At 63.0% G+C, this 27,590-nt stretch overlaps 4 protein-coding genes across 6 annotated transcripts in view; 3 read left to right on the forward strand and 1 right to left on the reverse strand.

Moving 5' to 3' along the window:
* Positions 1–22,341, reverse strand: part of LOC127038142 (leucine-rich glioma-inactivated protein 1-like) — a 52,007-nt gene extending 29,666 nt beyond the window's left edge. For both annotated transcript variants that reach the window (XM_050930588.1, XM_050930587.1), the window contains exon 1: positions 22,178–22,341. In XM_050930588.1, the coding sequence (XP_050786545.1) occupies positions 22,178–22,269 (92 nt within the window). In that variant the 5' untranslated portion in view covers positions 22,270–22,341. The remainder of the gene's footprint in view (positions 1–22,177) is intronic.
* On the forward strand, positions 292–20,451 carry LOC127038156 (sodium/potassium-transporting ATPase subunit gamma-like). The gene is made up of 6 exons (XM_050930621.1): positions 292–398; positions 16,942–16,974; positions 17,241–17,315; positions 18,710–18,743; positions 19,459–19,493; positions 19,845–20,451. The coding sequence occupies exons 1-6, from the start codon at positions 368–370 to the stop codon at positions 19,862–19,864; spliced, it is 228 nt and encodes a 75-aa protein (XP_050786578.1). The 5' UTR covers positions 292–367; the 3' UTR covers positions 19,865–20,451.
* Positions 2,752–6,300, forward strand: LOC127038145 (uncharacterized). The gene is made up of 4 exons (XM_050930591.1): positions 2,752–3,095; positions 3,575–3,818; positions 3,963–4,191; positions 5,751–6,300. Exons 1-4 carry the CDS (start codon positions 2,998–3,000, stop codon positions 6,218–6,220), a joined length of 1,041 nt encoding a protein of 346 aa, XP_050786548.1. The 5' UTR covers positions 2,752–2,997; the 3' UTR covers positions 6,221–6,300.
* Positions 22,342–22,355: 14 nt separating the features above from the next.
* On the forward strand, positions 22,356–27,547 carry LOC127038152 (FXYD domain-containing ion transport regulator 5-like). 2 transcript variants are annotated; one of them, XM_050930614.1, is made up of 11 exons: positions 22,356–22,461; positions 23,864–23,927; positions 24,418–24,468; positions 24,756–24,833; positions 25,046–25,117; positions 25,624–25,677; positions 26,120–26,170; positions 26,293–26,328; positions 26,420–26,494; positions 26,875–26,923; positions 27,001–27,547. In XM_050930614.1, the coding sequence occupies exons 1-11, from the start codon at positions 22,456–22,458 to the stop codon at positions 27,023–27,025; spliced, it is 561 nt and encodes a 186-aa protein (XP_050786571.1). In that variant the 5' UTR covers positions 22,356–22,455; the 3' UTR covers positions 27,026–27,547. The 2 variants fall into 2 exon arrangements, with proteins under 2 accessions (XP_050786571.1, XP_050786573.1); XM_050930616.1 differs by lacking the exon at positions 25,046–25,117 and having other exon boundaries at positions 22,360–22,461; positions 27,001–27,545.
* The last annotated feature ends 43 nt before the right edge of the window (positions 27,548–27,590 follow it).

Here is a 27,590-nt window from a genome sequence, read left to right on the forward strand (position 1 = left end):
TGCACTGTCCCTTTGTGGTGTTATTTGCGGCTGTTCCCCAGCTGCCCCGCTCCAGAGGTGGCTGCATCTCAGGGCCAGGGGACCCATCCCTGGATATGCTGCTCGGAAAGCCCCGTAGAGAGTAGCGGTAGCTGTGGGAGGGGGGGCACGGCAGGACCGGCTGGAGACGTTGCCCCCTCCCCAGCGAGGCAGTTCCCCCCGCCCCCCAGGAGCCGAGCCTCTTCTGACGCCAATTGGCCGCCTCCCTCCTCCATGCGCAGCAGAAAAAAAAAAAAAAAAAAACCCAGCCGCTTCCCTCCCGCCCGCTCCCTCCCTCCCGGACTCTGCCGCATTCACTCCTGCGACGGGAGAGACCCAGGGCTGCAGCATGGCCACCCCCACCGAGGCACCTAGGCACGGTGAGCCCCCCCTCCGCCATCCCACCAGCGGGGCTGAATCCCACAGCGCCCAGATCCTCCCTGCGCCCAGGGTGCCCGATTCCCCTCTGCCCACGGTGCCCGATTCCCCTCTTCGCATGGTGCCCAATTCCCCTGCGCCCACAGTGCTCGATTACCCTCTTCCCATGGTGCCCAATTCCCCTGCTCCCACAGTGCCCGATTCCCCTCTTCCCATGGTGCCCAATTCCCCTGCTCCCACAGTGCCCGATTCCCCTCTTCTCATGGTGCCCAATTCCCCTGCTCCCACGGTGCCCGATTACCCTCTGCCCATGGTGCCTGATTCCCCTGTGCCCACAGTGCCCGATTACCCTCTGCCCATGGTGCCCAATTCCCCTGCGCCCACAGTGCCCGATTACCCTCTTCCCATGGTGCCCAATTCCCCTGCTCCCACAGTGCCCGATTCCCCTCTTCTCATGGTGCCCAATTCCCCTGCTCCCACGGTGCCCGATTCCCCTCTGCCCACGGTGCCCGATTCCCCTGCTCCCACAGTGCCCGATTCCCCTCTGCCCATGGTACCCAATTCCCCTGTGCCCACGGTGCCCAATTCCCCTGCGCCCATGGTGCCCGATTGCCCTCTTCCCATGGTGCCCAATTCCTCTGCGCCCACAGTGCCCGATTCCCCTGCTCCCATGGTGCACAATTCCCCTCTGCCCACGGTGCCTAATTCCCCTCTGCCCACAGTGCCTGATTCCCCTCTGCCCACGGTGCCCGATTCCCCTGCGCCCACGGTGCCTGATTTCCCTCTGCCCACGGTGCGCGATTCCCCTGCTCCCACAGTGCCCGATTCCCCTCTGCCCACGGTGCCCGATTCCCCTCTGCCCACTGTGCCTGATTCCCCTCTGCCCACGGTGCCCAATTCCCCTACTCCCACAGTGCCCGATTCCCCTCCGCCCACGGTGCCCGATTCCCCTCTGCCCACGGTGCCTAATTCCCCTCTGCCCACAGTGCCCGATTCCCCTCTGCCCACGGTGCCCGATTCCCCTACTCCCACAGTGCCCGATTCCCCTGCGCCCACGGTGCCCGATTCCCCTCTGCCCACTGTGCCTGGTTTTCCTGCTCCCACTGTGCTTGATTCCCCTGCACCCATGGTGCCTGATTCCCCTAAGCCCACAGTGCTCGATTCCCCTGTCCACGGTGCCCGATTCCCCCTGCTCCCATGGTGTCCAAATCCACTGCATCTACGAGGCCTGAATCCGCTGCATCCACAGAGCCTGAATCCCACCTTCATCCCTGGTGCAGAAGCTGCTCATGAAGCCTCAGTCCCTGGCACTCCAGCCCTCTGCCTGCCCCCCTGCTCCCTCTGCGCCAGCGGTGCCCAACCCCTGGCATCCCACCCTCGTCACCTTCAAGAGCCACCCCCCCACCACACCATGTCAGACTCAACCCCCAATGTCCAGGATGCCAGGCTGCTGCCCAGGCACCCCCCACTCCCATCCTCACCATCACAGCTCCCTGCCCAGGTGTGCAGCTCTGCCCCAAGGGGCTGATGGACAGAGGGAAAGTGTGTGCCGGGGAGGGAGGGATAGAGGGATGGAAACAGGGCTGGCTGGAGGGAGGGATGGATTAAAGGCTGGACGGCGGGAGGGATGGATTCAAGGCTGGTAGGATGGAGAGATGGATACAGGGCTGGCTGGCTGGAGGGATGGAGGAATGGATACAGGGCTGGATGGAGGGAGGGATGGATTCAGGACTGGATGGAGAGACGAATAAAGGGATGGATTCAGGGCTGGACAGAGAGAGGGATGGAGGGATGTACACAGGGCTGGACAGAGGGAGGGATGGACTCAGGGCTGGATGGATGGAGGGATGGATACAGGGCTGGCTGGAGGGAGGGATGGATTCAGGGCTGGACGGAGGCAGGGATGGATTCAGGACTGGATAGAGAGATGAACAGAGGGATGGATTCAGGGCTGGACAGAGAGAGGGATGGAGGGATGGATTCAGGGCTGGGTGGATGGAGGGATGGATACAGGGCTGGACGGAGGGAGGGATGGATTCAGGGCTGGCTGGAGGGAGGGATGGATTCAGGGCTGGCGGAGGCAGGGATGGATACAGGGCTGGACGGAGGGAGGGATGGATTCAGGACTGGATAGAGAGACGAATAGAGGGATGGATTCAGGGCTGGACAGAGAGAGGGATGGAGGGATGGATTCAGGGCTGGGTGGATGGAGGGATGGATACAGGGCTGGACGGAGGGAGGGATGGATTCAGGGCTGGCTGGAGGGAGGGATGGATTCAGGACTGGCGGAGGCAGGGATGGATTCAGGGCTGGACGAACGGAGGGATGGAGGGATGGATACAGGGCTGGATGGAGGGAGGGACGGATTCAGGGCTGGATGGAGGGAGGGATGGGTACAAGGCTGGCTGCAGGGATAGATTCAGGGCTGGATGGATTCAAGGCTGGACGGAGGGAGGGATGGATGGATGGATTCAGGGCTGGAGGGAGGGATGGATACAGGGCTGGACGGAGGGAGGGATGGATTCAGGGCTGAATGGATGAAGGGATGGATACAGGGCTGGACGGAGGGAAGTATGGATTCAGGGCTGGCTGGAGGGAGGGATGGAGGGATGGATACAGGGCTGGAGGGCTGGATACAGAGCTGACTGGAGGGATGGATTCAAGGATGGACGGAGGGAGGGATGGATTCAGGGCTGGACGTAGGGAGGGAGGGATGGATACAGGGCTAGATGGATGGATTCAGGGCTGGACGGAGGGAGGGATGGATGGATTCGGGGCTGGACGGAGGGAGGGAGGGATGGATTTGGTTGGCTGGAGGGATGGATTCAGGGCTGGACGGAGGGATGGATGGATGGATTCGGGGCTGGACGGAGGAAGGGAGGGATGGATTTGGCTGGCTGGAGGGATGGATTCAGGGCTGGACGGAGGGAGGGATGGATTCAGGGCTGGATGGATGGAGGGATGGATACAGGGCTGGATGGATACAGGGCTGGAGTGAGGGAAGGATGGATGGATGGATTCAGGGCTGGATGGAGGGAGGGATGGATTCAGGGCTGAATGGCTGGAGGGATAGAGGGATGGACACAGGGCTGGATGGAGGAATGGATTCAGGGCTGGATGGATGGAGGGATGGATTCAGGGCTGGACAGAGGGAAGGATGGATTCAGGGTGGACGGAGGGAGGGATGGATTCAGGGCTGGATGGATGGAGGGATAGAGGGATGGACACAGGGCTGGACGGAGGGATGGATTCAGGGCTGGACAGATGGATGGAGGGAGGGATGGATTCAGGGCTGGAGGGAGGGCGGGATGGAGGGATGGATACAGGGCTGGAAGGAGGGAGGGATGGATTCAGGGCTAGCTGGCTGGCTGGATGGATTGAGGGCTGAACAGAGGGAGGGAGGGATTCAGGGATGGATGGATGTAGGGATGGATACAGAGCTGGACGGAGGGAGGGATGGATTCAGAGCTGGATGGATGGAGGGATAGAGGGATGGACACAGGGCTGGATGGAGGGATGGATTCAGGGCTGGATGGATGGAGTGATGGATTCAGGGCTGGACAGAGGGAAGGATGGATTCTGGGCTGGACAGAGGGAGGGATGGATTCAGGGCTGGATGGATGGAGGGATGGATACAGGGCTGGATGGAGGGAGGGATGGATTCAGGGCTGGACAGAGGGATGGATGGATTCAGGGCTGGATGGATGAAGGGAGGGAGGGATGGATTCAGGGCTGGAGGGAGGGTGGGATGGAGGGATGGATTCAGGGCTGGACAGAGGGAGGGATGGATTCAGGGTGGACGGAGGGAGGGATGGATTCAGGGCTGGATGGATGGAGGGATAGAGGGATGGACACAGGGCTGGACGGAGGGATGGATTCAGGGCTGGACAGATGGATGGAGGGAGGGATGGATTCAGGGCTGGAGGGAGGGCGGGATGGAGGGATGGATACAGGGCTGGAAGGAGGGAGGGATGGATTCAGGGCTAGCTGGCTGGCTGGATGGATTGAGGGCTGAACAGAGGGAGGGAGGGATTCAGGGATGGATGGATGTAGGGATGGATACAGAGCTGGACGGAGGGAGGGATGGATTCAGAGCTGGATGGATGGAGGGATAGAGGGATGGACACAGGGCTGGATGGAGGGATGGATTCAGGGCTGGATGGATGGAGTGATGGATTCAGGGCTGGACAGAGGGAAGGATGGATTCTGGGCTGGACAGAGGGAGGGATGGATTCAGGGCTGGATGGATGAAGGGAGGGAGGGATGGATTCAGGGCTGGAGGGAGGGTGGGATGGAGGGATGGATTCAGGGCTGGACAGAGGGAGGGATGGATTCAGGGCTGGACGGAGGGAGGAATGGATTCAGGGCTGGACAGAGGGATTGATAGATTTAGGGCTGGCTGGCTGGCTGGATTCAGGGCTGGATAGAGGGATGGATGGATTCAGGGCTGGCTGGCTGGAGGGATGGGTTCAGGGCTGGACGGATAGAGGGAGGGAGGGATGAATTCAGGGCTGGAGGGAGGGCGGGATGGAGGGATGGATTGATGGATTCAGGGCTGGACGGAGGGATGGATGGATTCAGGGCTGGCTGGCTGGCTGGATTCAGGGCTGGACAGAGGAATGGATGGATTCAGGGCTGGACAGAGGGAGGGATGGATTCAGGGCTGGCTGGATGGATGGATTCAGGGCTGGACAGAGGGAGGGATGGATTCAGGGCTGGACGGATGGAGGGGAGGAGGGATGGATTCAGGGCTGGAGGGAGAGTGGGATGGAGGGATGGATTGATGGATTCAGTGCTGGACGGAGGGATGGATGAAATCAGGGCTGGCTGGCTGGCTGGAGGGATGGGTTCAGGGCTGGACGGATGGAGGGAGGGAGGGATGGATTCAGGGCTGGAGGGAGGGCGGGATGGAGGGATGGATTGATGGATTCAGGGCTGGACGGAGGGATGGATGGATTCAGGGCTGGCTGGCTGGCTGGATTCAGGGCTGGACAGAGGGATGGATGGATTCAGGGCTGGCTGGCTGGCTGGATTCAGGGCTGGCTGGCTGGAGGGATGGGTTCATGGCTGGACGGATGGAGGGAGGGAGGGATGGATTCAGGGCTGGAGGGAGGGCAGGATGGAGGGATGGATTGATGGATTCAGGGCTGGACGGAGGGATGGATGGATTCAGGGCTGGCTGGCTGGCTGGAATCAGGGCTGGACAGAGGAATGGATGGATTCAGGGTTGGCTGGCTGGCTGGATTCAAGGCTGGACGGAGGGATGGATGGATTCAGGGTTGGCTGGCTGGCTGGATTCAAGGCTGGACGGAGGGATGGATGGATTCAGGGCTGGCTGGCTGGCTGGATTCAAGGCTGGACGGAGGGATGGATGGATTCAGGGCTGGCTGGCTGGCTGGATTCAGGGCTGGACGGAGGGATGGATGGATTCAGGGCTGGCTGGCTGGCTGGCTGGATTCAGGGCTGGACAGCGGGAGGGATGGATTCAGGGTTGGCTGGCTGGCTGGATTCAAGGCTGGACGGAGGGATGGATGGATTCAGGGCTGGCTGGCTGGCTGGATTCAAGGCTGGACGGAGGGATGGATGGATTCAGGGCTGGCTGGCTGGCTGGATTCAGGGCTGGACAGAGGGATGGATGGATTCAGGGCTGGACAGCGGGAGGGATGGATTCAGGGCTGGACAGAGGGATGGATGGATTCAGGGCTGGCTGGCTGGCTGGATTCAGGGCTGGCTGGCTGGAGGGATGGGTTCAGGGCTGGACGGATGGAGGGAGGGAGGGATGGATTCAGGGCTGGAGGGAGGGCAGGATGGAGGGATGGATTGATGGATTCAGGGCTGGACGGAGGGATGGATGGATTCAGGGCTGGCTGGCTGGCTGGAATCAGGGCTGGACAGAGGAATGGATGGATTCAGGGCTGGACAGCAGGAGGGATGGATTCAAGGTTGGCTGGCTGGCTGGATTCAAGGCTGGACGGAGGGATGGATGGATTCAGGGCTGGCTGGCTGGCTGGATTCAAGGCTGGACGGAGGGATGGATGGATTCAGGGCTGAACGGATGGATGGATTCAGGGCTGGCTGGCTGGCTGGATTCAGGGCTGGACGGAGGGATGGATGGATTCAGGGCTGGACGGATGGATGGATTTAGGGCTGGCTGGCTGGCTGGATTCAGGGCTGGACAGAGGAATGGATGGATTCAGGGCTGGACAGAGGAATGGATGGATTCAGGGCTGGACGGAGGGATGGATGGATTCAGGGCTGGCTGGCTGGCTGGATTCAAGGCTGGACGGAGGGATGGATGGATTCAGGGCTGGCTGGCTGGAGGGATGGGTTCAGGGCTGGACGGATGGAGGGAGGGAGGGATGGATTCAGGGCTGGAGGGAGGGCAGGATGGAGGGATGGATTGATGGATTCAGGGCTGGACAGAGGGATGGATGGATTCAGGGCTGGCTGGCTGGCTGGATTCAGGGCTGGACGGAGGGATGGATGGATTCAGGGCTGGACGGAGGGATGGATGGATTCAGGGCTGGCTGGCTCCGGGACTCTCACAGCTCCAGACATAGCTGGGAAGCAGCTGCCACGCACAGGAAGCGAGAGGGGCCCCAGATCAGCTCCGGGGAGGTGGAGGTGGTGGGGATGTCCAGGGGGATCAGGGAGCTGTGGGTCAGGAGGGGGCCGCGGGGGGCCTCAGGGAGCTGTGGGGCGGGGGTGTGAGTCCCGGCTCCCACTTTGCCGGAGGCTGCGGGACTGATCGGGAGCAGGGATGGGAACTGGGAGCCCTTGTGCCGGTGTGTGTTTGGTACAGTGTGTGTGTGGTGTGTGTGTCACTGCACACTGTGTGTGTCCTCCATGTGCTGCGGTGCAATGTGTTTAGAGGCATAAGGTGTATGTTGTGTTAGTGTATATGGTGTAATTGTGTGTATGGTTAAGTGTGTTGTGTCTGTCTCCTGTAATCTGTGTTCTCTCTGTGAGCTTGTGTGTGTTGTCTCAGTGTATATGGTGTAAGATTGTGTAAGGAAGTACACCCTGTCTGTCTCTTTCCCTGCAGTCCCCATGCAGATAGGGTGGGCTGTGTGTGTGAGTGCAGGTTGTGTGTGTGTGAGAGAGAGAGAGTGAGAGAGTGCAGATTGTGTGTGTGTGTGTGAGTGCAGGGGTGTGTGCATGCACATCTTCAGGGTGTGATTATGGGGTGTTCCCATACAGCACATTACTCTCACTGCAGCCTTAGTCTGTGTGCATGTGTGTGTGTGTGTGTGGCATGAGGGTGTTGTCTCAGGGTGCAGTGGTGTGTGATTGTCAGGCTGTGAAAGAATCTCTCACTACCCCTTGTCCTTCAGCAGGGTGTGTGTGTGCATGCATGTGCATGCACACACTGTGGGATATTTGTGTGACTCAGTGTTGGGTTGCGAGGGCCTGGCAATTTTTGTGTGTGTGTAAATTTTTGCAAGGGTATGGCAGTGTGTATGCTGGCTCACAGTGAGCGTGGCCAAGTGAGGTTGTGATTGTGTGTATGTTTGGGGGTGTATTGGGTTGTGAGGGGGTGACAGTGTAAGTGCTCGTGTGTATATGTGTGTGTGTGTGTGTGTGTGTGTGTGTGTGTGTGTGTGTGTGTGTGTGTGTGTGTGTGTGGCTGCCTAGGGGCAGCAGTTTGCCTGACTCCAGGGGAATGGCTTTTAGGTGTTATCTGTTGTCCCCTGGCCCCTCGGCGGGTGTGTAGTGGGCTGTTGCCTTGAGGTTATGTGTGTGTGTGTGTGTTGTTCTGTTGGGACTCTGTGCGTTTGTGTGTGTACATGCAGTGGGTGTTGTGCAAGGGGGATACACATGCTGAAGGGGCTGTGTGGGCTGTGTAGCATAGGGAGTTGTGTAGTGCATTGTCTGGTGTGTGTGTGCACTGTGGTGTGTAGCCACTCTCCCCTGTGGGGGTGGGATCGAGGGCTTCCCCAGGGGGAGGGAGCGAATGGGGGGGCAGTGGGGTGTGTACTGCGAGTGTGCACTGGGTGTCTGTGCTGGGCAGCAGGTGCCTAGGGGGGTTGTGTGTCGAGGGGGAGGAGCACTGGTCTTTGGCGTGGTGTGTTCGTGCGGGCTGGGCCGTGCCTCTGCGGCCGGCTGCACTGCCAAGAAATACCCCGGCAGCCAGCGCCCACCCCGGTCAGCGCAGGGAGTCAGGAACTGTCTGCGTCCGGCCCTGTGTGTGTGTGTGTGTGTGTGTGTGAGTGTGCGCTCTATGCAGCGTGTGTGCGTGCTCTATGCCGTGTGTGTGTTCTATGCAGTGTGTGTGTGTTCTATGCAGTGTATGTGTGTCTGTGTGCGCGCTCTATGCAGCGTGTTTGTATGTGTGTGTTCTATGCAGTGTGTGTGTGTGTGCGCTCTATGCAGTGTGTGCGCGCGCTCTATGCCGTGTGTGTGTTCGATGCCGTGTGTGTGTGTGCGCTCTATGCCATGTGTGTGTATTCTATGCAGTGTGTGTGTGTTCTATGCAGTGAGGTGGGTGTGTGTTCTATGCAGTGTATGTGTGTCTGTGTGCTCTATGCTGTGTGTGTGTGCGCATGCTCTATGCTGTGAGTGCGCGTGCGCTCTATGCAGTGTGTGTGCGCGCGCTCTATGCTGTGTGTGTGTGTGCGTGCTCTATGCAGTGTGTGTCCGCGCGCTCTATGCCGTGTGTGTGCGCGTGCGCTCTATGCAGTGTGTGCGCGCGCTCTATGCCGTGTGTGTGCGCGCGCGCTCTATGCAGTGTGTGTGCGCGCTCTATGCCATGTGTGTGTGCATGCTCTATGCAGTGTGTGCGCACGCGCTCTATGCAGTGTGTGTGCGCGCGCTCTATGCCGTGTGTGCGCGCGCGTGCTTTATGCAGTGTGTGTGTGAGCACTCTATGCAGTGTGTGTTTGTGTGTGTTCTATGCAGTGTATGTGTGTGCGCTCCATGCCTTGTGTATGTGCGCGTGCTCTATGCCATGTGTGTGTGCATGCGCTCTATGCAGTGTGTGTGTGTGCGCGTGGTCTATGCAGTGTGTGCGCGCACGCTCTATGCAGTGTGTGTGTGCCCGTGCTCTATGCCGTGTGTGCGCGCGCTGTATGCAGTGTGTGTGTGCGCACTCTATGCAGTGTGTGTGCGCGCGCTCTATGCCGTTTGTGCACGTGCTCTATGCAGTGTTTGTGTGTGAGCGCTCTATGCCATGTGTGTGCGCGCGTGCTCTATGCAGTGTGTGTGCACGCTCTATGCAGTGTGTGTGTGAGCGCTCTATGCAGTGTGTGTGTGTGTTCTATGCAGTGTGTGTGTGTGCGCTCTATGCAGTGTGTGTGTGCTCTATGCTGTGTTTGTGTGTGTGTGTGGGTGCTCTATGCAGTGTATGTGTGTCTGTGTGTACACTCTATGCAGTGTGTGTGTATTTGTGTGTGTGTGAATGTGTGCACTCTATGCAGTGTGTGTGTGTGTGCGCTCTCTGCAGTGTGTGTTTGTGTGTGTGAGTGTGTGCGCTCTATGCAGTGTGCGTGTGTGTATGTGTTAGGGCTGTCAATATCATTTAAAAGTTAACCGTTTAAATGACTAAAATTATCGCTGAATCGGTTAACTGATTGAAAGGAGAGGGGCTGGGGTCAGGCAGCTGGCTGGTGCAGGGCTGCTGGAGTCGGTGGGCTGGTCGGTGGGCATGGGGCTGCTGTGTGTGGTGGGGTCTTCTGGGGTCTGCGGGCCAGTCGGCCAGCATGGGGCTGTGTGGGGTGGGGTCTGCTGGGGTCAGCGGGCTGGTTGGCTGGCGTGGGGCTGCTCTGTGGGGTGGGGGTGCTGGGGTCAGCGGGCTGGTCGGCCGGCAGTGGGCTGCTGTGTGGGGTGGGGACTGCTGGGGTCTGCGGGCCAGTCGGCCGGCATGGGACTGCTGGGGGTGGGGGCTGCTGGGGTCTGCGGGCCAGTCGGCCAGCACGGGGCTGCTGGGGGTGGGGGCTGCTGGGGTCAGCGGGCTGGTCAGCCGGCAGGGGGCTACTGTGTGGGGTGGGGGCTGCTGGGGTCAGCGAGCTGGTCGGCCAGCAGGGGGCTGCTGTGTGGGGTGGGGACTGCTGGGGTCTGCGGGCCACTTGGCCAGCATGGGGCTGTGTGGGGTGGGGGCTGCTGGGGTCAGCGGGCTGGTCGGCTGGCAGGGGGCTGCTGTGTGGGGTGGGGGTGCTGGGGTCAGTGGGCTGGTCGGCCGGCAGGGGGCTGCTGTGTGGGGTGGGGGCTGCTGGGGTCAGCGGGCTGGTCGGCCGGCAGGGGGCTACTGTGTGGGGTGGGGGTGCTGGGGTCAGTGGGCTGGTCGGCCGGCAGGGGGCTGCTGTGTGGGGTGGGGGTGCTGGGGTCAGCGGGCTGGTCGGCCGGCAGGGGGCTGCTGTGTGGGGTGGGGGTGCTGGGGTCAGTGGGCTGGTCGGCCGGCAGGGGGCTGCTGTGTGGGGTGGGGGCTGCTGGGGTCAGCGGGCTGGTCGGCCGGCAGGGGGCTGCTGTGTGGGGTGGGGGTGCTGGGGTCAGCGGGCTGGTCGGCCGGCAGGGGGCTGCTGTGTGGGGTGGGGGTGCTGGGGTCAGCGGGCTGGTCGGCCGGCAGGGGGCTGCTGTGTGGGGTGGGGGTGCTGGGGTCAGCGGGCTGGTCGGCCGGCAGGGGGCTGCTGTGTGGGGTGGGGGTGCTGGGGTCAGTGGGCTGGTTGGTCGGCAGGGGGCTGCTGTGTGGGGTGGGGGCTGCTGGGGTCAGCGGGCTGGTCGGCCGGCAGGGGGCTGCTGTGTGGGGTGGGGGTGCTGGGGTCAGCGGGCTGGTTGGCCGGCAGGGGGCTGCTGTGTGGGGTGGGGGCTGCTGGGGTCGCTGGGCCAGTTGGCCGGCATGGGGCTACTGTGGGTGGGGGTTGTTGGGGTCGGTGGCCAGCCAGCGTGGGGGTTAATGATTAAGGCGGATTAACCTGTTAACATTTTACATTCCTAGTGTGTGTGTGCCACTCTATGCAGCGTGTTTGTGTGTGTGCGCTCTGTGCAGGGTGTGTGTGTGCACTCTGTTCTGTGCCGTGTGTGTTACGCCCCATGTCGCCGTGCTCTATCTGTGAGCTCTGTGTGCTTTGAATCTGTTGTGCAGTTCAAATTAAGAGTACAGCTCAATTGCAGCTATAGTTAGTGTTGATTACACACACACATGCACACACACACACACACGCACACCTATATTCAGACTGCCCCACAACAGCATCAGCCCTACATTCACACACACTACACACCCTCACCGTGACCCCAGCAGCCTCTCCAGGGTCTCACACTCACCCCCTCCAGTTGTGCACTAAGCCAGCACAGCACTGTGAGTGTTGTGTGTGTGTATCTGTCCAAGCTGTGTGTGTGTGTTGCAGCTGAACAGCACAGGGCTCTGTGGGCATCTACACGGTTGTCACTAGGCTTCAGGATTAACATCCTTTTGAGATTTACAGAAGAGTCCATCCCTCTCCCAGCAGTGGGTGTAGGCTCTTGGCAGACTCAGGCAGCATTGCTGGATCAGTCGTCCTGGGGGCAGCTCCCCCCTCTCCCAGCGACGGGCTGACCTGCCATTGGGCGAGAGTGGCTGATTCGCTTGCGGCACCCGGAGCGGGAAGGGGAATCCCAGGGAGGGTTGGCGCTGCCTAGTGATCTGTGCATGGGCACCGTGCAAAAGGGCACTCGGGGCCAGCCCCTCCCGCCCCAGGTTCTGAGCCTGTTGCCTAAACTGGGGCAGCAGTTAGATGGGAGCAAACAGGAAACACCACTGAGACACAATGGGGGGACAGGGTATTACCTCGGCAGTCAGTGCTGATCCCAATGGCCCAGCACTGTGCTAGGGAGCACCGTGCTGCGGGGAGCTGGGCGGGGGGCTCAGCAGGGGGCGCTGTGCTGCGGGGAGCTGGGCGGGGGGCTCAGCAGGGGGCGCTGTGCTGCGGGGAGCTGGGCGGGGGGCTCAGCAGGGGGCGCTGTGCTGCGGGGAGCTGGGCGGGGGGCTCAGCAGGGGGCGCTGTGCTGCGGGGAGCTGGGCGGGGGGCTCAGCAGGGGGCGCTGTGCTGTGGGGAGCTGGGTGGGGGGCTCAGCAGGGGGCGCCGTGCTGTGGGGAGCTGGGCGGAGGGCTCAGTAGGGGGTGCTGTGATGCAGGGAGCGGGGTGGGGACTCAGCAGGGGGCGCTGGGCTGCAGGGAGCAGGTGGAGGCTCAGCAGGGGGCGCCGTGCTGCGGGGGGGGGGAGCCCAGCAGAGGGCATTGTGTTGCAGGGAGCAGGGCGGGGGGGCCATCAGGGGGCACTGGGCTGCGGGGAGTGGGGTGGGAGCTCAGCAAGGGATGCTGTGCTGCAGGGAGCAGGGGTGGGGGGGCTCAGCAGGGGGTGCTGGGCTGCGGGGAGCGGGGGGCTCAACAAGGGGCACTAGGCTTCAGGGAGCGGGGGGCTCAGCAGGGGGCACTGGGCTGTGAGGAGCAAGGGGCTCAGCAGGGGGTGCTGGGCTGCAGGGAGCCGGGGGCTCAGCAGGGGTGCTGGGCTGCAGGGAGCAGGGGTGGGGGCGCTCAGTAGGGGGCGCTGGGCTGTGAGGAGCAAGGGGCTCAGCAGGGGGTGCTGGGCTGCAGGGAGCCGGGGGCTCAGCAGGGGGTGCTGGGCTGCAGGGAGCCGGGGGCTCAGCAGGGGTGCTGGGCTGCAGGGAGCAGCGGTGGGGGCGCTCAGTAGGGGGCGCTGGGCTGCGGGGAGCGGGGGGCTCAGCAGGGGGCACTGGGCTGTGAGGAGCAAGGGGCTCAGCAGGGGGTGCTGGGCTGCAGGGAGCCGGGGGCTCAGCAGGGGTGCTGGGCTGCAGGGAGCAGCGGTGGGGGCGCTCAGTAGGGGGCGCTGGGCTGCGGGGAGCGGGGGGCTCAGCAGGGGGCACTGGGCTGTGAGGAGCAAGGGGCTCAGCAGGGGGTGCTGGGCTGCAGGGAGCCGGGGGCTCAGCAGGGGTGCTGGGCTGCAGGGAGCAGCGGTGGGGGCGCTCAGTAGGGGGCGCTGTGCTGCGGGGAGCTGGGCGGGGGGCTCAGCAGGGGGCGCTGTGCTGTGGGGAGCTGGGTGGGGGGCTCAGCAGGGGGCGCCGTGCTGTGGGGAGCTGGGCGGAGGGCTCAGTAGGGGGTGCTGTGATGCAGGGAGCGGGGTGGGGACTCAGCAGGGGGCGCTGGGCTGCAGGGAGCAGGTGGAGGCTCAGCAGGGGGCGCCGTGCTGCGGGGGGGGGGAGCCCAGCAGAGGGCATTGTGTTGCAGGGAGCAGGGCGGGGGGGCCATCAGGGGGCACTGGGCTGCGGGGAGTGGGGTGGGAGCTCAGCAAGGGGTGCTGTGCTGCAGGGAGCAGGGGTGGGGGGGCTCAGCAGGGGGTGCTGGGCTGCGGGGAGCGGGGGGCTCAACAAGGGGCACTAGGCTTCAGGGAGCGGGGGGCTCAGCAGGGGGCACTGGGCTGTGAGGAGCAAGGGGCTCAGCAGGGGGTGCTGGGCTGCAGGGAGCCGGGGGCTCAGCAGGGGTGCTGGGCTGCAGGGAGCAGGGGTGGGGGCGCTCAGTAGGGGGCGCTGGGCTGTGAGGAGCAAGGGGCTCAGCAGGGGGTGCTGGGCTGCAGGGAGCCGGGGGCTCAGCAGGGGGTGCTGGGCTGCAGGGAGCCGGGGGCTCAGCAGGGGTGCTGGGCTGCAGGGAGCAGCGGTGGGGGCGCTCAGTAGGGGGCGCTGGGCTGCGGGGAGCGGGGGGCTCAGCAGGGGGCACTGGGCTGTGAGGAGCAAGGGGCTCAGCAGGGGGTGCTGGGCTGCAGGGAGCCGGGGGCTCAGCAGGGGTGCTGGGCTGCAGGGAGCAGCGGTGGGGGCGCTCAGTAGGGGGCGCTGGGCTGCGGGGAGCGGGGGGCTCAGCAGGGGGCACTGGGCTGTGAGGAGCAAGGGGCTCAGCAGGGGGCGCTGGGCTGCGGGGAGCGGGGGGCTCAGCAGGGGTGCTGGGCTGCAGGGAGCAGGGGGGCCCAGCAGGGGGGCCCAGCAGGGGGCCCAGCGGGGGGTGCTGTGCTGCAGAGCTGCTCTCCCCTCACAGTCAGTGCTGACCTCATGGATCCGGGGGGGGACGTGGAGAGAATCAACCCATGGCTAGGCGATGGGAAGGGCTGGGGGTGGGAGTAGAGACCCAGCTGTGGGATGGGGAGTGTGGAACAGCAGAGGGGGCCTGGGGGGGGCAGGGGTGGGCAGAGCCATGGCCAGTCTCTATCTTACCCCCCTCCTGAGGTTGAACCCTACTGTTGGGGGGACGGATGTGCTCTCTGCCCCCCCATCCAGGGTTGCCAGGACACATCCCACGCAGGGGTGGGGGGACCAGAAGGGCAGAGCCATGACACCCAGGAACTCCCCTCCCCACCCAGTGCCAGGCACCCGCTTGGACTCATCACCCCGCTCCGAGGCGCGGCCCGGACTCCGGGGTTCCCTGCAGCCACGGTCCTGGCACTGGAGTGTGTGAGTGTCGGGAGGCACTGCCTGTCTGGCTCCATCTGTCTGTCTATGCCCAGCCCTCGCGCCGTCTGCCACTGATTGCCTGGCCAGGTGCCAGAGCCGGGAACCCCCACAGATCCCCCCACGCAGATCCCTCTGTGGGGATACCCAGGGCTGGGAGAGCAGGGGGCTGCGGGTCGGGAGTGAGGTGCACCAGCAGAGCCGTGCCAGGGCTGGTTTCCGCATGTGGTGGCTGGTTGCCAGGTCCCTGATTCCCTCCCTGCTCCCCCTCCCGCCCCCTCCCTGGCAGCCAGCTGAGGATGCAGAGACTCCTGATGTGCTTGTGTCCATGGCAACCCCCCCGCCCTCATGGGGGTTTGCATTATTCATCCCTGCAGGGCCACCCCATTAGATAGGGCTGCGGGGAGTCGGGTGAGGGGATCTCTGGGAGTGCTGAGCTGCAGGACGCAGGGCAGGGCTCCCTAGGGGCGCTGTGCTGAGGGGAACCAGGTGGTGGAGGTCTCAGCAGGGGGCGCTATGCTGTGGGGAGCAGGGCGGGGAGCTCACGGGGGGCACTGTGATGTGGGGAGTGGGGTGGGGGTTCAGCAGGGGCGCTGTGCTGTGGGGAGCAGGGCGGGGAGCTCACGGGGGGCACTGTGATGTGGGGAGTGGGGTGGGGGTTCAGCAGGGGCGCTGTGCTGTGGGGAGCAGGGCAGGGAGCTCTCGGGGGGTGCTGTGCTGCAGGGAGCAGGGTGGGGCTCAGCAGGAGGTGCTGTGCTGTGGGGAGCAGGGCAGGGAGCTCTCGGGGGGTGCTGTGCTGCAGGGAGCAGGGCAGGGAGCTCACGGAAGCTCACGGGCGGTGCTGTGCTGTGGGGAGCAGGGCAGGGAGCTCACGGGGGGTGCTGTGCTGTGGTGAGCAGGACAGGGAGCTCACGGGGGGTGCTGTGCTGTGGGGAGCAGGGTGGGGGCTCAGCAGGGGGCACTATGCTATGGGGAGTGGGGTGGGGGTTTAGCAGGGGGCGCTGTGCTGTGGGGAGCAGGGCAGGGAGCTCACGGGGGGGTGCTGGACTGTGGGGAGCAGGGTGGGGGCTCACGGGGAGTGCTGTGCTGTGGGGAGCAGGGCAGGGACCTCACAGGGGATGCTGCGCTGTGGGGAGCAGGGCAGGGAGCTCACGGAAGCTCACGGGCGGTGCTGTGCTGTGGGGAGCAGGGCAGGGAGCTCACGGGGGTTGCTGTGCTGTGGGGAGCAGGGTGGGGGCTCAGCAGGGGGCACTATGCTATGGGGAGTGGGGTGGGGGTTTAGCAGGGGGCGCTGTGCTGTGGGGAGCAGGGCAGGGAGCTCACGGGGGGGTGCTGGACTGTGGGGAGCAGGGTGGGGGCTCACGGGGAGTGCTGTGCTGTGGGGAGCAGGGCAGGGACCTCACAGAGGATGCTGCGCTGTGGGGAGCAGGGCAGGGAGCTCACGGAAGCTCACGGGGGGTGCTGCGCTGTGGGGAGCAGGGCAGGGAGCTCACGGAAGCTCACGGGCGGTGCTGTGCTGTGGGGAGCAGGGCAGGGAGCTCACGGGGGTTGCTGTGCTGTGGGGAGCAGGGTGGGGCTCACAGGGGGGTGCTGTGCTGTGGGGAGCAGGGCAGAGAGCTCACGGGGGGTGCTGTGCTGTGGGGAGCAGGGCAGGGAGCTCACGGGGGGTGCTGTGCTGTGGGGAGCAGGGTAGGGGCTCAGCGAGGGGCACTGTTCTGTGGGGAGAAGGGCAGGGAGCTCATGGGGGGGGTGCTGGGCTGTGGGGAGCAGGGTGGGGCTCACAGGGGGGTGCTGGGCTGCTGACCTGTCCTGGATTCTTGATGACTTCACTCAGTGCAGGACATTTTCGCCAAGGCTGGGGGAGGCAGGTGCAAACCAGGGTTGAACCCTGGCCCAGGTTAATGGCTTCACCAGGGGCTTCCCTCTCCCCGGCAGCAATGATCCTGCTGCTGTGAATGACGTGGGAGTCTCTGTCCCTCCCTATCCCAAACTCCTGCTCGGTGTTATTATGGCTGTTCCCCAGCTGCCCCACCCCAGAGGTGGCTGCATCTCAGGGCCGGCTGAGCCCTCTGGGGCTGGGGTAGCTCAGGGATTCGTCTCTCTCTCTTCTCTCTCCAGATGGCCATGGACCCCGGGATCCCTTCTCCTACGGTGAGTGGGGCCACTCATGTGGCTGCCCTGTGGGCTGATGTCTCTGCACTGCTGGGAGGGGGCTCCACGGTTGGGCATCCCCTGTTGGGGGGGGGCACTGCCCAGCAGGGATCCCCCCGGCGCCCTCAGGCCCAGCTCCCAGTTGGGGTGTCTGCTGGAACATGGGGCTTCACTAGAGCTTGAGGGAGCTGGGGGGCAGGGGGTAGTGGGCTGCGGGAGGAGGGAGCTGGGGGGCTGTCCGTCTCTGACCCCCCCTCTCCTCTCAGACTACGACACCTTGCGCGTGGTTGGCCTCGTCCTGGCCATTGTCATGTTCGTGGTGGGCATCCTGACAGCGCTGAGTGAGTGACCTTCCGGCGGGCGCCTCAACTCCCCAAACTCCCCTAGCCAGCCCCATATCTCCCCAAACTGCCCAGGAGGCCCCCCCCAAAGTCCCCCAGCTGGCCCCTGAACCCGCCAAACCCCACAGCAGGCCGCCACCCCCCATAAACCTCCCAGCAGGCTCACCAACCTCCCTGGCCTCCCTCATAACCCCCCCCAAACTCCCACAGCTGGCCCCTGAACCCACCAGCAGGCCCCCAATCCCCCAAACTCCCCTGGCCAGCCTGATAACCCTCAAACTCCCCTGGCTGGCCCCCAAACCTCCCAACAGACCCCCAACACCCCAAGCCCTCTGACTGACCCCTAAATCCCCTGCCAGCCTGACCCCCCGAATCCTGCCAGCCTGTCCCACAAACCCCTGAATCCCAACCCCCCTGCTGGCCCCTCAACCCCCCTGAATCTCCCCGGCTGACCGCCTATCTCTCAGCCAGACCCCAAGCCTCCTCCCCTCCCCCTGGTTGGCCCTCCAACCACCCAAGCTCCTGGCTGGCTCCTAACCCCTCCACCCCAAGCCAACCCTCCACTGCCAAACTTCCCTGGCCAGGCCCCCAATCCTCCCAAGCGCTCTGGCTGGCCCCTAAAACCCTCAGCCAGACCCAAATCCCAAACCCCGCCAGCTGCCCCACAGCCCCACAGCCAGCTGTCTGCCCCCAAACTCCTCCGGCTGGACCCCTATCCCCCCTAACCTCTGGCCACCCCCTCAAATCCTCAAACACCAAAACTCCCCGGCTGGCCACTCAAACCCCATAAACATGGAACCCCACCAGCCAGCCCACCAACCCCATCCCCAAGCTTCCTGACTAGCCCCTAAAACACCCAGCCAGCCCCCCACCCCAAATCTCAGCGGCCGGCTCCCTGCCCCTGCCTCCTTCCCCTTGAACTCCCTGGCCAGTTTCCCACTGCTACATTTCCCTGGCTGGTCCCCCAACCCCCTGGCCAGCTCCTAAACCCCCCTGTCCCAAACTCCACCAGCTGCCCCCCAAACCCTCCTGAATCCCCTCGGCCAGCACCCAAATCCCCCGTGAACCCGGAACCCTCTCAGCTGGCCCTAACCCCCCTGGCCAGTCCCCTGCGCTCTGAACCTCTCTGAGTAGCCTCCCAGAACCCCCCTGGCCAGGCCCTTGCATCCCAAACTCCCTGGCTGGTCCCTCTGCCCAGCCCCCTGCCCCCAAAACCTCCCTGGTTGGGCCCCCTGTGCCCCAGAGCCACCCCCCAGCCAGCCCCTTCCCTCACCCCCTGACCGTCACCCTCTCTCACACAATCGCTCCCTCCACCCCTTCCCTTTTGGCCTCCCACCCTATCTGCCCCCAAATCCCCCCTGCCCCCCCTCACTCTTTCTCTCTCTTCCCTGCAGGTAAAAAATTCAAATGTAAAAAGTCCAACTCCAGGTAGGTGCTGCCCCCCCTGCTATAACTGCCCCACTTTGCCCTGACCCCCTGGGCAGCCCCCCCACCTCCTACTCTAACTATGCCCCAGGGCAGCCCCCCCCACTGTAACTGCCCCCTTTGCCTTGACCCCCTGGGCAGCCCCCCCACTGCCTCCTGCTCTAACCACCCCCCGGGGCAGCTCCCCCCACTGTAACCACCCCCCTTTACTCTCAGGGCAGCCCCCCCACTGTAACTGCCCCCTTTGCCCTGACCCCCTGGGCAACCCCCCCACTGCCTCCTCTAACCACCCCCCGGGGCAGCTCCCCCCCACTGTATCCACCCCCCTTTACCCCCAGGGCAGCCCCTCCCACTGTAACTGCCCCCTTTGCCCTGACCCCCTGGGCAGCCCCCTCACTGCCTCCTGCTCTAACCACCCCCCGGGGCAGCTCCCCCCCACTGTAACTGCCCCCCTTGCCCTGACCCCCTGGGCAGCCCCCTCACTGCCTCCTGCTCTAACCACCCCCCGGGGCAGCTTCCCCCCACTGTAACTGCCCCCTTTGCACCTGGCCCCCTGGGAAAGAACCCCACTGTCCCCCAGGGGCAGCTCCCCCACTCTGCCTCCCAACCCCCTGGGGGACAGTGGGGTTCCCCCCACTCTAGCTGCCCCCCACAGTCGCCCCAGCCCTCCTCGACCCCTCCCCGACTTACCTGTCTCCCCCTTTGTGTCCCCCCTCAGCCTATCGGAGGCCAGGCAACCGGGAAAGACCCCAAGTGAGTGACCCAGCAGGTTGGGGGGCTGTATAGGGGTGGGGGGCATCCCTGCTGCCCCCGCTGGCTGGCATCAGACTGCCCTGTGGAGGGAGGGGTTGTTCCTCTGTTGGGGGAGGCCGGGGGGGGCAGGTGAGGATCCCCCTCCCAGCTGCTCCTTTGTCTCCACTGAAGACAGATGTTGCCAGGGCTGCAGGGGTACCATGGCAACGCCCTAGCAACGCCCTCCTGCAGCTGCTGAAGCATCTTCCCCGCTGGGGGTGGAGGTGGGGAGGAAGCTCCCGGACACCGGGGTCCCCTCAGGCCCTGATCTTTCCTGTCCCTCTCTCACTGCCCCCCCCATCTCTCTTGCAGCTCCAGCAGGCAGTGCGTAGGCCTGGTGCCTGGGATGTAGCGCCCCCCCTCTGGCTGGGGGGTGCAGACCCTGCTGCCCCCCCCTCGCCCAGGACGGCTCCAAGACCTCAGCTCCAGCGCCCGGCGACACCCGTGGGGGCAGGGAAGGGGAAGCCCTGTTATCTGAGCCCCCGTCTTTTAGAACCTCCGCCTCCAATTGGCTAGCGAGCCCATTGCATGCTGGGAGCAGGCACCATATGCAGGGAGGGGGGTGTCCCTTAGCCTCACTTGGCCCCCCCATCTTGATCCACTGGGTCCCCTTCACTTCCTGTCCCCCCCAGCGCATGTGACCCCCCCATGCCATGACTGCTTTGCTTACGGCACCCCCCTCCCCGCTGCATTGGGGGGAGTGCTCCATGTGGGGGGAACGGACACACATCACCAACACACACCCCCAGGCCCAGACGTGGGCCCCACCTGGGCAGGGGGCCCTGGATGCTGACAGGGTGCTGCTTTCATGACGTGTTTTCAGCCTCCGGCAGGGGGCGCCACCCCGTGGCTGCCCCCTCCACCCCCATGCACGGGGCAGAGCAGACCCAGTGCTCAATAAACATAGGGTTGTTTCTTACTGGGCTCCGACTCTGTTATTCGCCCCTATCCCCAGTGCCAATACCCCTCACTCCCAACCTGCAGCCCCCTGCTAGCCCAGCCTTGGGCTCCCCCACCCCCAAGTCTGCTGGTGCCCCTCACTCATGACCTCCACCCAGTGTAGTACTACAGCCCAGTGCCGAGGTGAGAGGGAATCCCCAGCAGCCATCGGTACAGGGTTTATAACACACAAAACAGGACTGATCCCCTCCAGCAGAGAAAAACACACACACACAAGATGGTGCAGTTCTCTTTCTCATCTTTTCCATGGTGCAGGGTGCTCTTGCCCTGGGGCAGCCTGTCTTCCACTTGATGCCCACTCCGTGTGCTAGGTGCTGTATTTTCATCCTCCACATCTCGGTTCTGTACGTTCAGGACCATGCAAAGAAAGCTGAGAAAGAACAGTGCAGCCACCTCCAGGGCATGGCAGAGTGGGAACAGTCACACATAACATGGCTTGCCCAGCGCTGAAGTGCAGCCACTCAAGGCCGGTGGGTTAATCCTCCATTGGGGAGGCTAGTCCCCTGCCCCTACCCCGCCCCTTCCAGCCCCCCCCCCCCCACTGGAGCCAGAGGAACCACAAGCCCCCCACTGCAGCAGGAGGATCCCCGGTCCGCCCGCCGAAACCCCTGCCAGCTTCTGGGGAGAGGCAGTGCGAGGGCGGCAAGAGGAGCAGTGTGGAGAAGGCTATGGGGAAAGAGTGGGATGTGGGAGTGGGGCTTGGAGCCGAATGTGGGTGGGGCCACAGCCTGGTTGCCCTTTTCCAGCAGTGCTGGAAATGTAGCAGGCCAGTGGCATGCCTCCAGAGGGAGGTGCACTGCATCCTGTTTGGGGAGGCTTAGCCTCCCCTGGCCTATTATACTCACCACCCATGCAGCCACCTATGGGGAAGGGCAGTGGGAGAACAGCCGCACATAACACCACACAGGGATGTTTTGCCCAGCGCTGAGATGCAGCCACCTCTGGGGAGGGGCAGCAGGGGAACAGCTGCACATAACACCACACAGGGATGTCTTGCCTGGCGCTGAGATGCAGCCACCTCTGGAGCACACTGTGGAGAACAATGCCACAGTTCCTGAAAAGCCAGAATTACTTGTCCCATTCTTCAGGAGTTGGGCCAACAGGTCCCAAGAGGGGTCCAGAGCTAAGCGCAGGTTTCTGGGGTGTGCGTGCGTGTGTGGGGGTAGCTGGAGTCCCCAGCTCTGAAAAAGGAAGTCAGACTCCCTATCCCAGCATGCCCCATTGAGAGAGAAGATCTCCCAGCATGCATCAGTGCAGAGTGAGACTCCCAAAATCCACCAGGCCTGGAGCAGACTCCCAGGATGCACCATGATCGGAGCAGTGCTCCCAGCGTGCACCAGGCCCAGTGCAGGACTCCCAGAATGCACCAGGCTCAGAGCAGAACTCCCAGCATGCACTGGTCCTGGAGTGGTACTCCCAACATGCACAGGGGCCACCCTTGCCTTCAGCCCTAGCTCCTGTCCTGCTCCTGTTTCTGAATCTCCCCTGCCTACCCGGGGCACCTGCCAATGGGAGGCTCCCAGTGAGCAGCCCTCTGCTGTGTGGGGCTGAGTAGAGTCCTGATCCCCACCTGCCTGGCTCCCTGGAGATAAGGAGTGGGGAACTGAGCACACTAAGATGCAGCCATCTCTGGGGCGGGTCAGCTAGGGAACATCTGCACATAACGCTGTATGTGGGAGGCTTACCCGGTGCTGAGATGCAGCCACCTCTGGGGCAGGGCAGTTCCCTTCCTCTTCATTTCCACTTTTCGGGGTTCCCTTTCATTTTGCAGCCACATCACTTGCAGACAAACAGTCCTCTGAGTGCACGCACGCACACACACACACACACACACACAGTCCCTCTCACACACACGCGCCTCGCAGGAAGTACAGGCGGGAGGAAATGACTCGTGAGGCCTCGTTCTGCCGGCTGAGCGCTGCCCTCCCCCTCCTGCTCACACATCGGCCCAGTGCCTGCTGCCATGAGGGTGAGTCCCCACCCCCCATTCCGGACGCCTGGGTTCCCCGGCTCTGATCAGAGTCAGCTGTGCCCCCAGTCCAGCACCACGGCCCCGACTTCCTGCCACGAGTGACCCCGGTGGGTCACAGCTGCAGGAGGGGGGGCATCGAGTGGGGAGCGGCATGGGGAGCCAGGCAGGCTGGTGATGGGAACCAGGTGTCCTGGCCGGAGGGGAGTGTGGGGGAAGAGGGGCCGGCAAGGGGCGGGGTGTGGGACCTTGGGATGAGAACTGGGCCACAAAACTGATGTGCATATGGGGCCGCAGCTAACAGTTGTAGACATACACCCTCCCCCCTACATGCCATCCAGTCTCTCTCTCTCGCTCTCTCTCTCCCCCACACTCCCTGCATCTATCTATCTATCTATCTATCTATCTATCCCCCCACACCCTTTCTATCTATCCCCCCACAACCCCTCTATCTATCTATCTATCCCCATACACCCACTCTATCTATCTATCTATCTATCCCCACACATCCCCTGCATCTATTTATCTATCTATCTATCTATCGCTGTACACCCTCCACCCCATCTGAATCATCTGCCCTGTGAATAGACCTTGTCCAGCCACTGCCCCCATGTGAGGCCCATGTCACCAGGCCCCTGGGAGCCAGTGTGAGTTTCAGGGCAGTCACCTGCCTTGAGATCAGAGCAACCCTCCCCCAGCCTGGCCTGACCCATCCAGGCTGTTCACCATGCAGGGTGGGGGGTTCTCTTCTGTACCCCGGGATTGCGTCAGAGTTTGATTTGTGTGTGTGTGTGTGGGGGGGGGGAGAAAGACGTTTCTAGCTCATGGGCTTGGGGATCAAACATGAGTCAGTGACACTGCCTGAGTCTGCTAAAGCCTGAGCCCATCACTGGGTCTGGGGAGCTTCACTGGGTGTTACTGACATGGCGATGCTGCCTGAGTCTGCTGAGAGCCTGAGCCCATCCCTGGGAGAGGAGAGATCTACCCAGGGTGTGACCGACGTGGCAACGCTGCCTGAGTCTGCTGAGAGCCTGAGCCCATCGCTGCGGGCAGCAGCTGCCCCAGTAGCTCATAAATCAACAAGGCAAATCCACCCCCCATCCCTACCCCAACACGGCTGGGTCTCTCCTCCCAGGCATCTCAGGCTCTGAAAATGTTTCACACATGTTGGTCACCTTAGTAGCTCCTTGTGGCTAGTCTGATTCAGTACGGTGCTGCACCACTTCATATGAATGCCTGGGTGAGGAGCCCAGGGCAGGGCTAGCAGGTGCTGCAGGTCAGGACTGAGGGGCACTGGTAGAGCTGGAGGCGAGCTCAGGCCTGGGCTGGCAGGGGATTGCGGGTGGGAATGAAGGGTGCCAGCAAAGCCCAGGACAATCAAGTCTCTCCGGTTTTGCTGCAGGTCCAGGTCTCTATACTGTTGTTGTTCCTGGGCCTGGTCCCAGCCCTGGTTCCGACTCAGCAAGGTAAGTGTCACCTGCCTCTCCCAATGGCACCACAGCCCTGGGGCACCAGACCCCTTGGCTGACCAGGAAATCCAGCCTTGGGAAATATCTGTAGGAGGGACCGGCTGTCCTGGTGGGGCTGGGAACCAGGACTCCTGGGTTCTAGCCCAGCTCTGGGAGGGGAGTGGGGTCTAATGGTTAGATAGGGGAGGGCTGGGAGCCTGGGCTCCTGGGGATCTGTTTCCCCCCCTACCAATCGGGAGCTGTACAGGCAATATGATGTGTAGCACAGTAGGGTTGTTTCCGGACAGCGTGCACTGCTCACACGCCTGCATATACACACACACATAGCAGGATTCGTCCCTTCCAGAAGGGGGCAGCAGGGACACACACACACACAATGGAAGCTGGGTGGCCAGAGAACAACAAGCCATGGGTGGGGTGAGTGTCTGCCTGTCTGGCCTGCGGCTCCCCTACCCGAAATCTCCTACTCAGCCCTTTGCTCCCGCAGATAACTCCCTGAAGGATGTCATAACGACGACCTTGCTGGCTGAGCAGAGGGGTAAGTGCCAGCCCACTGCATGGACAGGCATGCTGTGGGGAGCAGGGCAAGGAGTCAGTAGGGGGCACTGTGCTGTGGAGAGCGGGGCAGGGGGTGCAGGGTTGCGGGGGCGGGGGGTTAGCAGAGGGCGCTGTGCTGCAGGGAGCGGGCTGGGACCCAGCAGGGGTGCTCTGTGTGTATGTGTCCCTGCTGGCTGGGATCAGCCCGGTGCTGTGGGGGGTGTGTGTGATACAGACTAGCTGTCATATGGGTCATTGTTGCTCACGGAGGCTTTTATTCTTCATCAGCAATCGTCAGCCCGAGGCCCGAAGCGGGGCAGGACTATGGAGTCATGACCCCATCTGACCCCAACTTGGATTTGAGAAGTAAATATCAGTGCCTGGCAGCCATCCCTGTGTGGCGTTATGTGCAGCTGTTCCCCAGCTGCCCCACCCCAGAGGTGGCTGCATCTCAGTGCCAGAAAAGCCATCACTGTTTGGCATTATGTGCCCCTGTTCCCCGACTGTCCCACTCCAGAGGTGGCTGATCCGTTGTTTCTAATCTCAATTCTTTCTTTGCATGACACGGCCAAATGCAGACCAAGATGCAGAGGGGGAAAACACATCTAGCGCAAGGAGTGGGCATCATGTGGAAGACGAGGTGACCAAGGGTGAGAGCTCCCCACTCCAGGCCAAGCCAGATCCCCTCCACGTAGCCCCAGTCATAGAATATCAGGGTTGGAAGGAATCTCAGGAGGTATCTAGTCCAACCCCCTGCTCAAAGCAGGACCAATTCTCAACTAAATCATCCCAGCCAGGGCTTTGTTCACCCCTCCCCCCAATCATACAGCAGGTAATTGCTCTGCCCCACAAGGTACCCCCCAGTCCCTCCAGTGGCAACACCCCAGGTAGGTGTGATTTGGCTGGGAAAAGCTCCCTACGTAAGAGCTCAGCCTGAAAAGAGTAACAGAGACGTTAGAAATGAAAGAAGGACCAGCTGGGAGAGCAGGGGGCTGCGGGTCAGGAGTGAAGGGCACAGCGGAGCTGTTGAGGGGAACTCCAGGGCTGGGATAGCCAGGGCTGCAGGTCGGGAGTGAGGGGTACCAGCAGAGCGGGGAGGGGAGCGGGGCAGATGGGTCCAAGATCTGAGTCCTACCCTCCTTTGATCTCCCTGCAGCCACCACAGGATCTAGAGGTTCCAGTTCCAGCAGCACGAGCACAACCGCTTCAGGTAGGAGAAATAACCAGCCCCCCACATCCCACCCCAGAGGCAGCTGCATCTCGGTGCTAGGCAAGGGCTTCCTGGATAACCAGCCCCCCATGTCCCACCCCAGAGGCAGCCGCATCTCGGTGCTAGGCAAGGGCTCCCTGGATAACCAGCCCCCCACGTCCCACCCCAGAGGCAGCTGCATCTCAGTGCTAGGCAAGGGCTTCCTGGATAACCAGCCCCCCATGTCCCACCCCAGAGGTGGCTGCATCTTGGTGCTAGGCAAGGGCTCTCTGGATAACCAGCCCCCCACATCACACCCCAGAGGTGGCTGCATTTCGGGGCCAGGCGAGGGCTCCTTGGATAACCAGCTGCCCTGTGCCCCATCCCAGAGGCAGGTGTGGGGGAGGGCAGGTCTCAGCTAGGGTCTCTGGATCTTTTTCACCCCAAAGCTCGTTCTTTCTAGGCTCCAAGAGGCCTGTTACCCACAGAGAGACTGGGAGCTCGGCCAGATTAGGTGAGTGCCCTGAGGCCGGATCGGAGCCGGAGCCCCCCAGAGGGGAAAGGTCCCTGCCCCATTCCTCCCCACCCCCACACCTGAGCTGGGCATTTTGGGTAATTCTCTCTCTGCCCCCACAGGAGCCGGCCAAAGCCAGGAGGAAATCTTCACTTACGGTGGGTAGCAGCTGTTCCTGCCTCGAGCAGCAGGCGATGCTGCTCCTCACCTCACTCCACTCACAGTCATCCCCTTCCTCCTCCCTTCCAGATTACCACTCCCTGCGCAAGTGGGGCCTGATAGCCGCTGCCATCCTCTTCGTCCTGGGCATCCTCATCCTCACCTGTGAGTAGGGGCTGGGAGCCAGGACACCTGGGTTCTCTCCCCGGCTCTGCGAGAGGAGTGGGGTCTGATGGGTGGAGCAGTGTGGGGGTGGGGTTGGAACCAGGACTCCTGGGTTCTCTCCCCAGCTCTGGGAGAGGAGTGGGGGCTGATGGGTAGAGCAGTGTGGGGATGGGGTTGGAACCAGGACTCCTGGGTTCTCTCCCCAGCTCTGGGAGAGGAGTGGGGGCTGATGGGTAGAGCAGTGTGGGGTGGGGTTGGAACCAGGACTCCTGGGTTCTCTCCCTGGCTCTGGGATGGGAGTGTGGTCTGGGGTGTAGAGCTGAGCTGGGGGCTGGGAGCTAGGACACCTGGGCTCACACTCGTTCTCTCTCCATCCCCAGGTGGTAAATACGGGAAATTCTCCAGATGTGGGGGCCGGAAGCAGAGGAGGTGAGAGCCACCCCTGTCCCCTCTTGGGCCCCGCAGGGTCCACCAGCCCCCCTCACCCTTCTCCCTTTTCCTTGCAGCACCTATGATATCTCACGACTCTGAGTCACCACCTGTTGGGGGATCCCTGTGGGGCTGGACACGGCTTGGAGGGGCCGGCTCGGAGCCCCACAGCGATGCTGCGTGCCTGTCGGGGCGGCTGGGGCAGAACCAGCAGCACAGACCTGAGGGCTGCCAAGTGCCCCTTGCTCCCCCTTCTGTGATCCGTCTGTCAACAGCACCCCAGCTCTGATCACCCCAGCCCGACCCCTCTAGCCCCCACCGATTCACCAGCCTGCCCCCGGGCCTGGATCCTCCATCCCTCTCCTTTCCCCCCATCTCTGTTCCCTCCCCCTCCCAGCCTGTTCCCCCACATTCCTCTCTCCACTCCCTTCCAGGCTTGTCCTCCCATCCCTGTCCCCTCCCCCTTCCTGGCCTGGATTCCCCATCCTTGTCCCCCATTCAGGCCTTATCCCCCCCGCCCCAATCCAAGTCCCCAGTCTGTGCCTGGCCTGCCCCCCCCCCGTCTCCGAGCTCCAGTTGCCCCGTGTTGTATTTTGATGACATTAAATGCCTGCCCCTGGGGAAGCAAAGGGTCTGTGAGCCTCTCACACAACATGGAGGGGTGGGG

The sequence above is a fragment of the Gopherus flavomarginatus genome, chromosome 20 (assembly GCF_025201925.1).
Source record: "Gopherus flavomarginatus isolate rGopFla2 chromosome 20, rGopFla2.mat.asm, whole genome shotgun sequence".
Classification (NCBI taxonomy): Eukaryota; Metazoa; Chordata; order Testudines; family Testudinidae; genus Gopherus; species Gopherus flavomarginatus.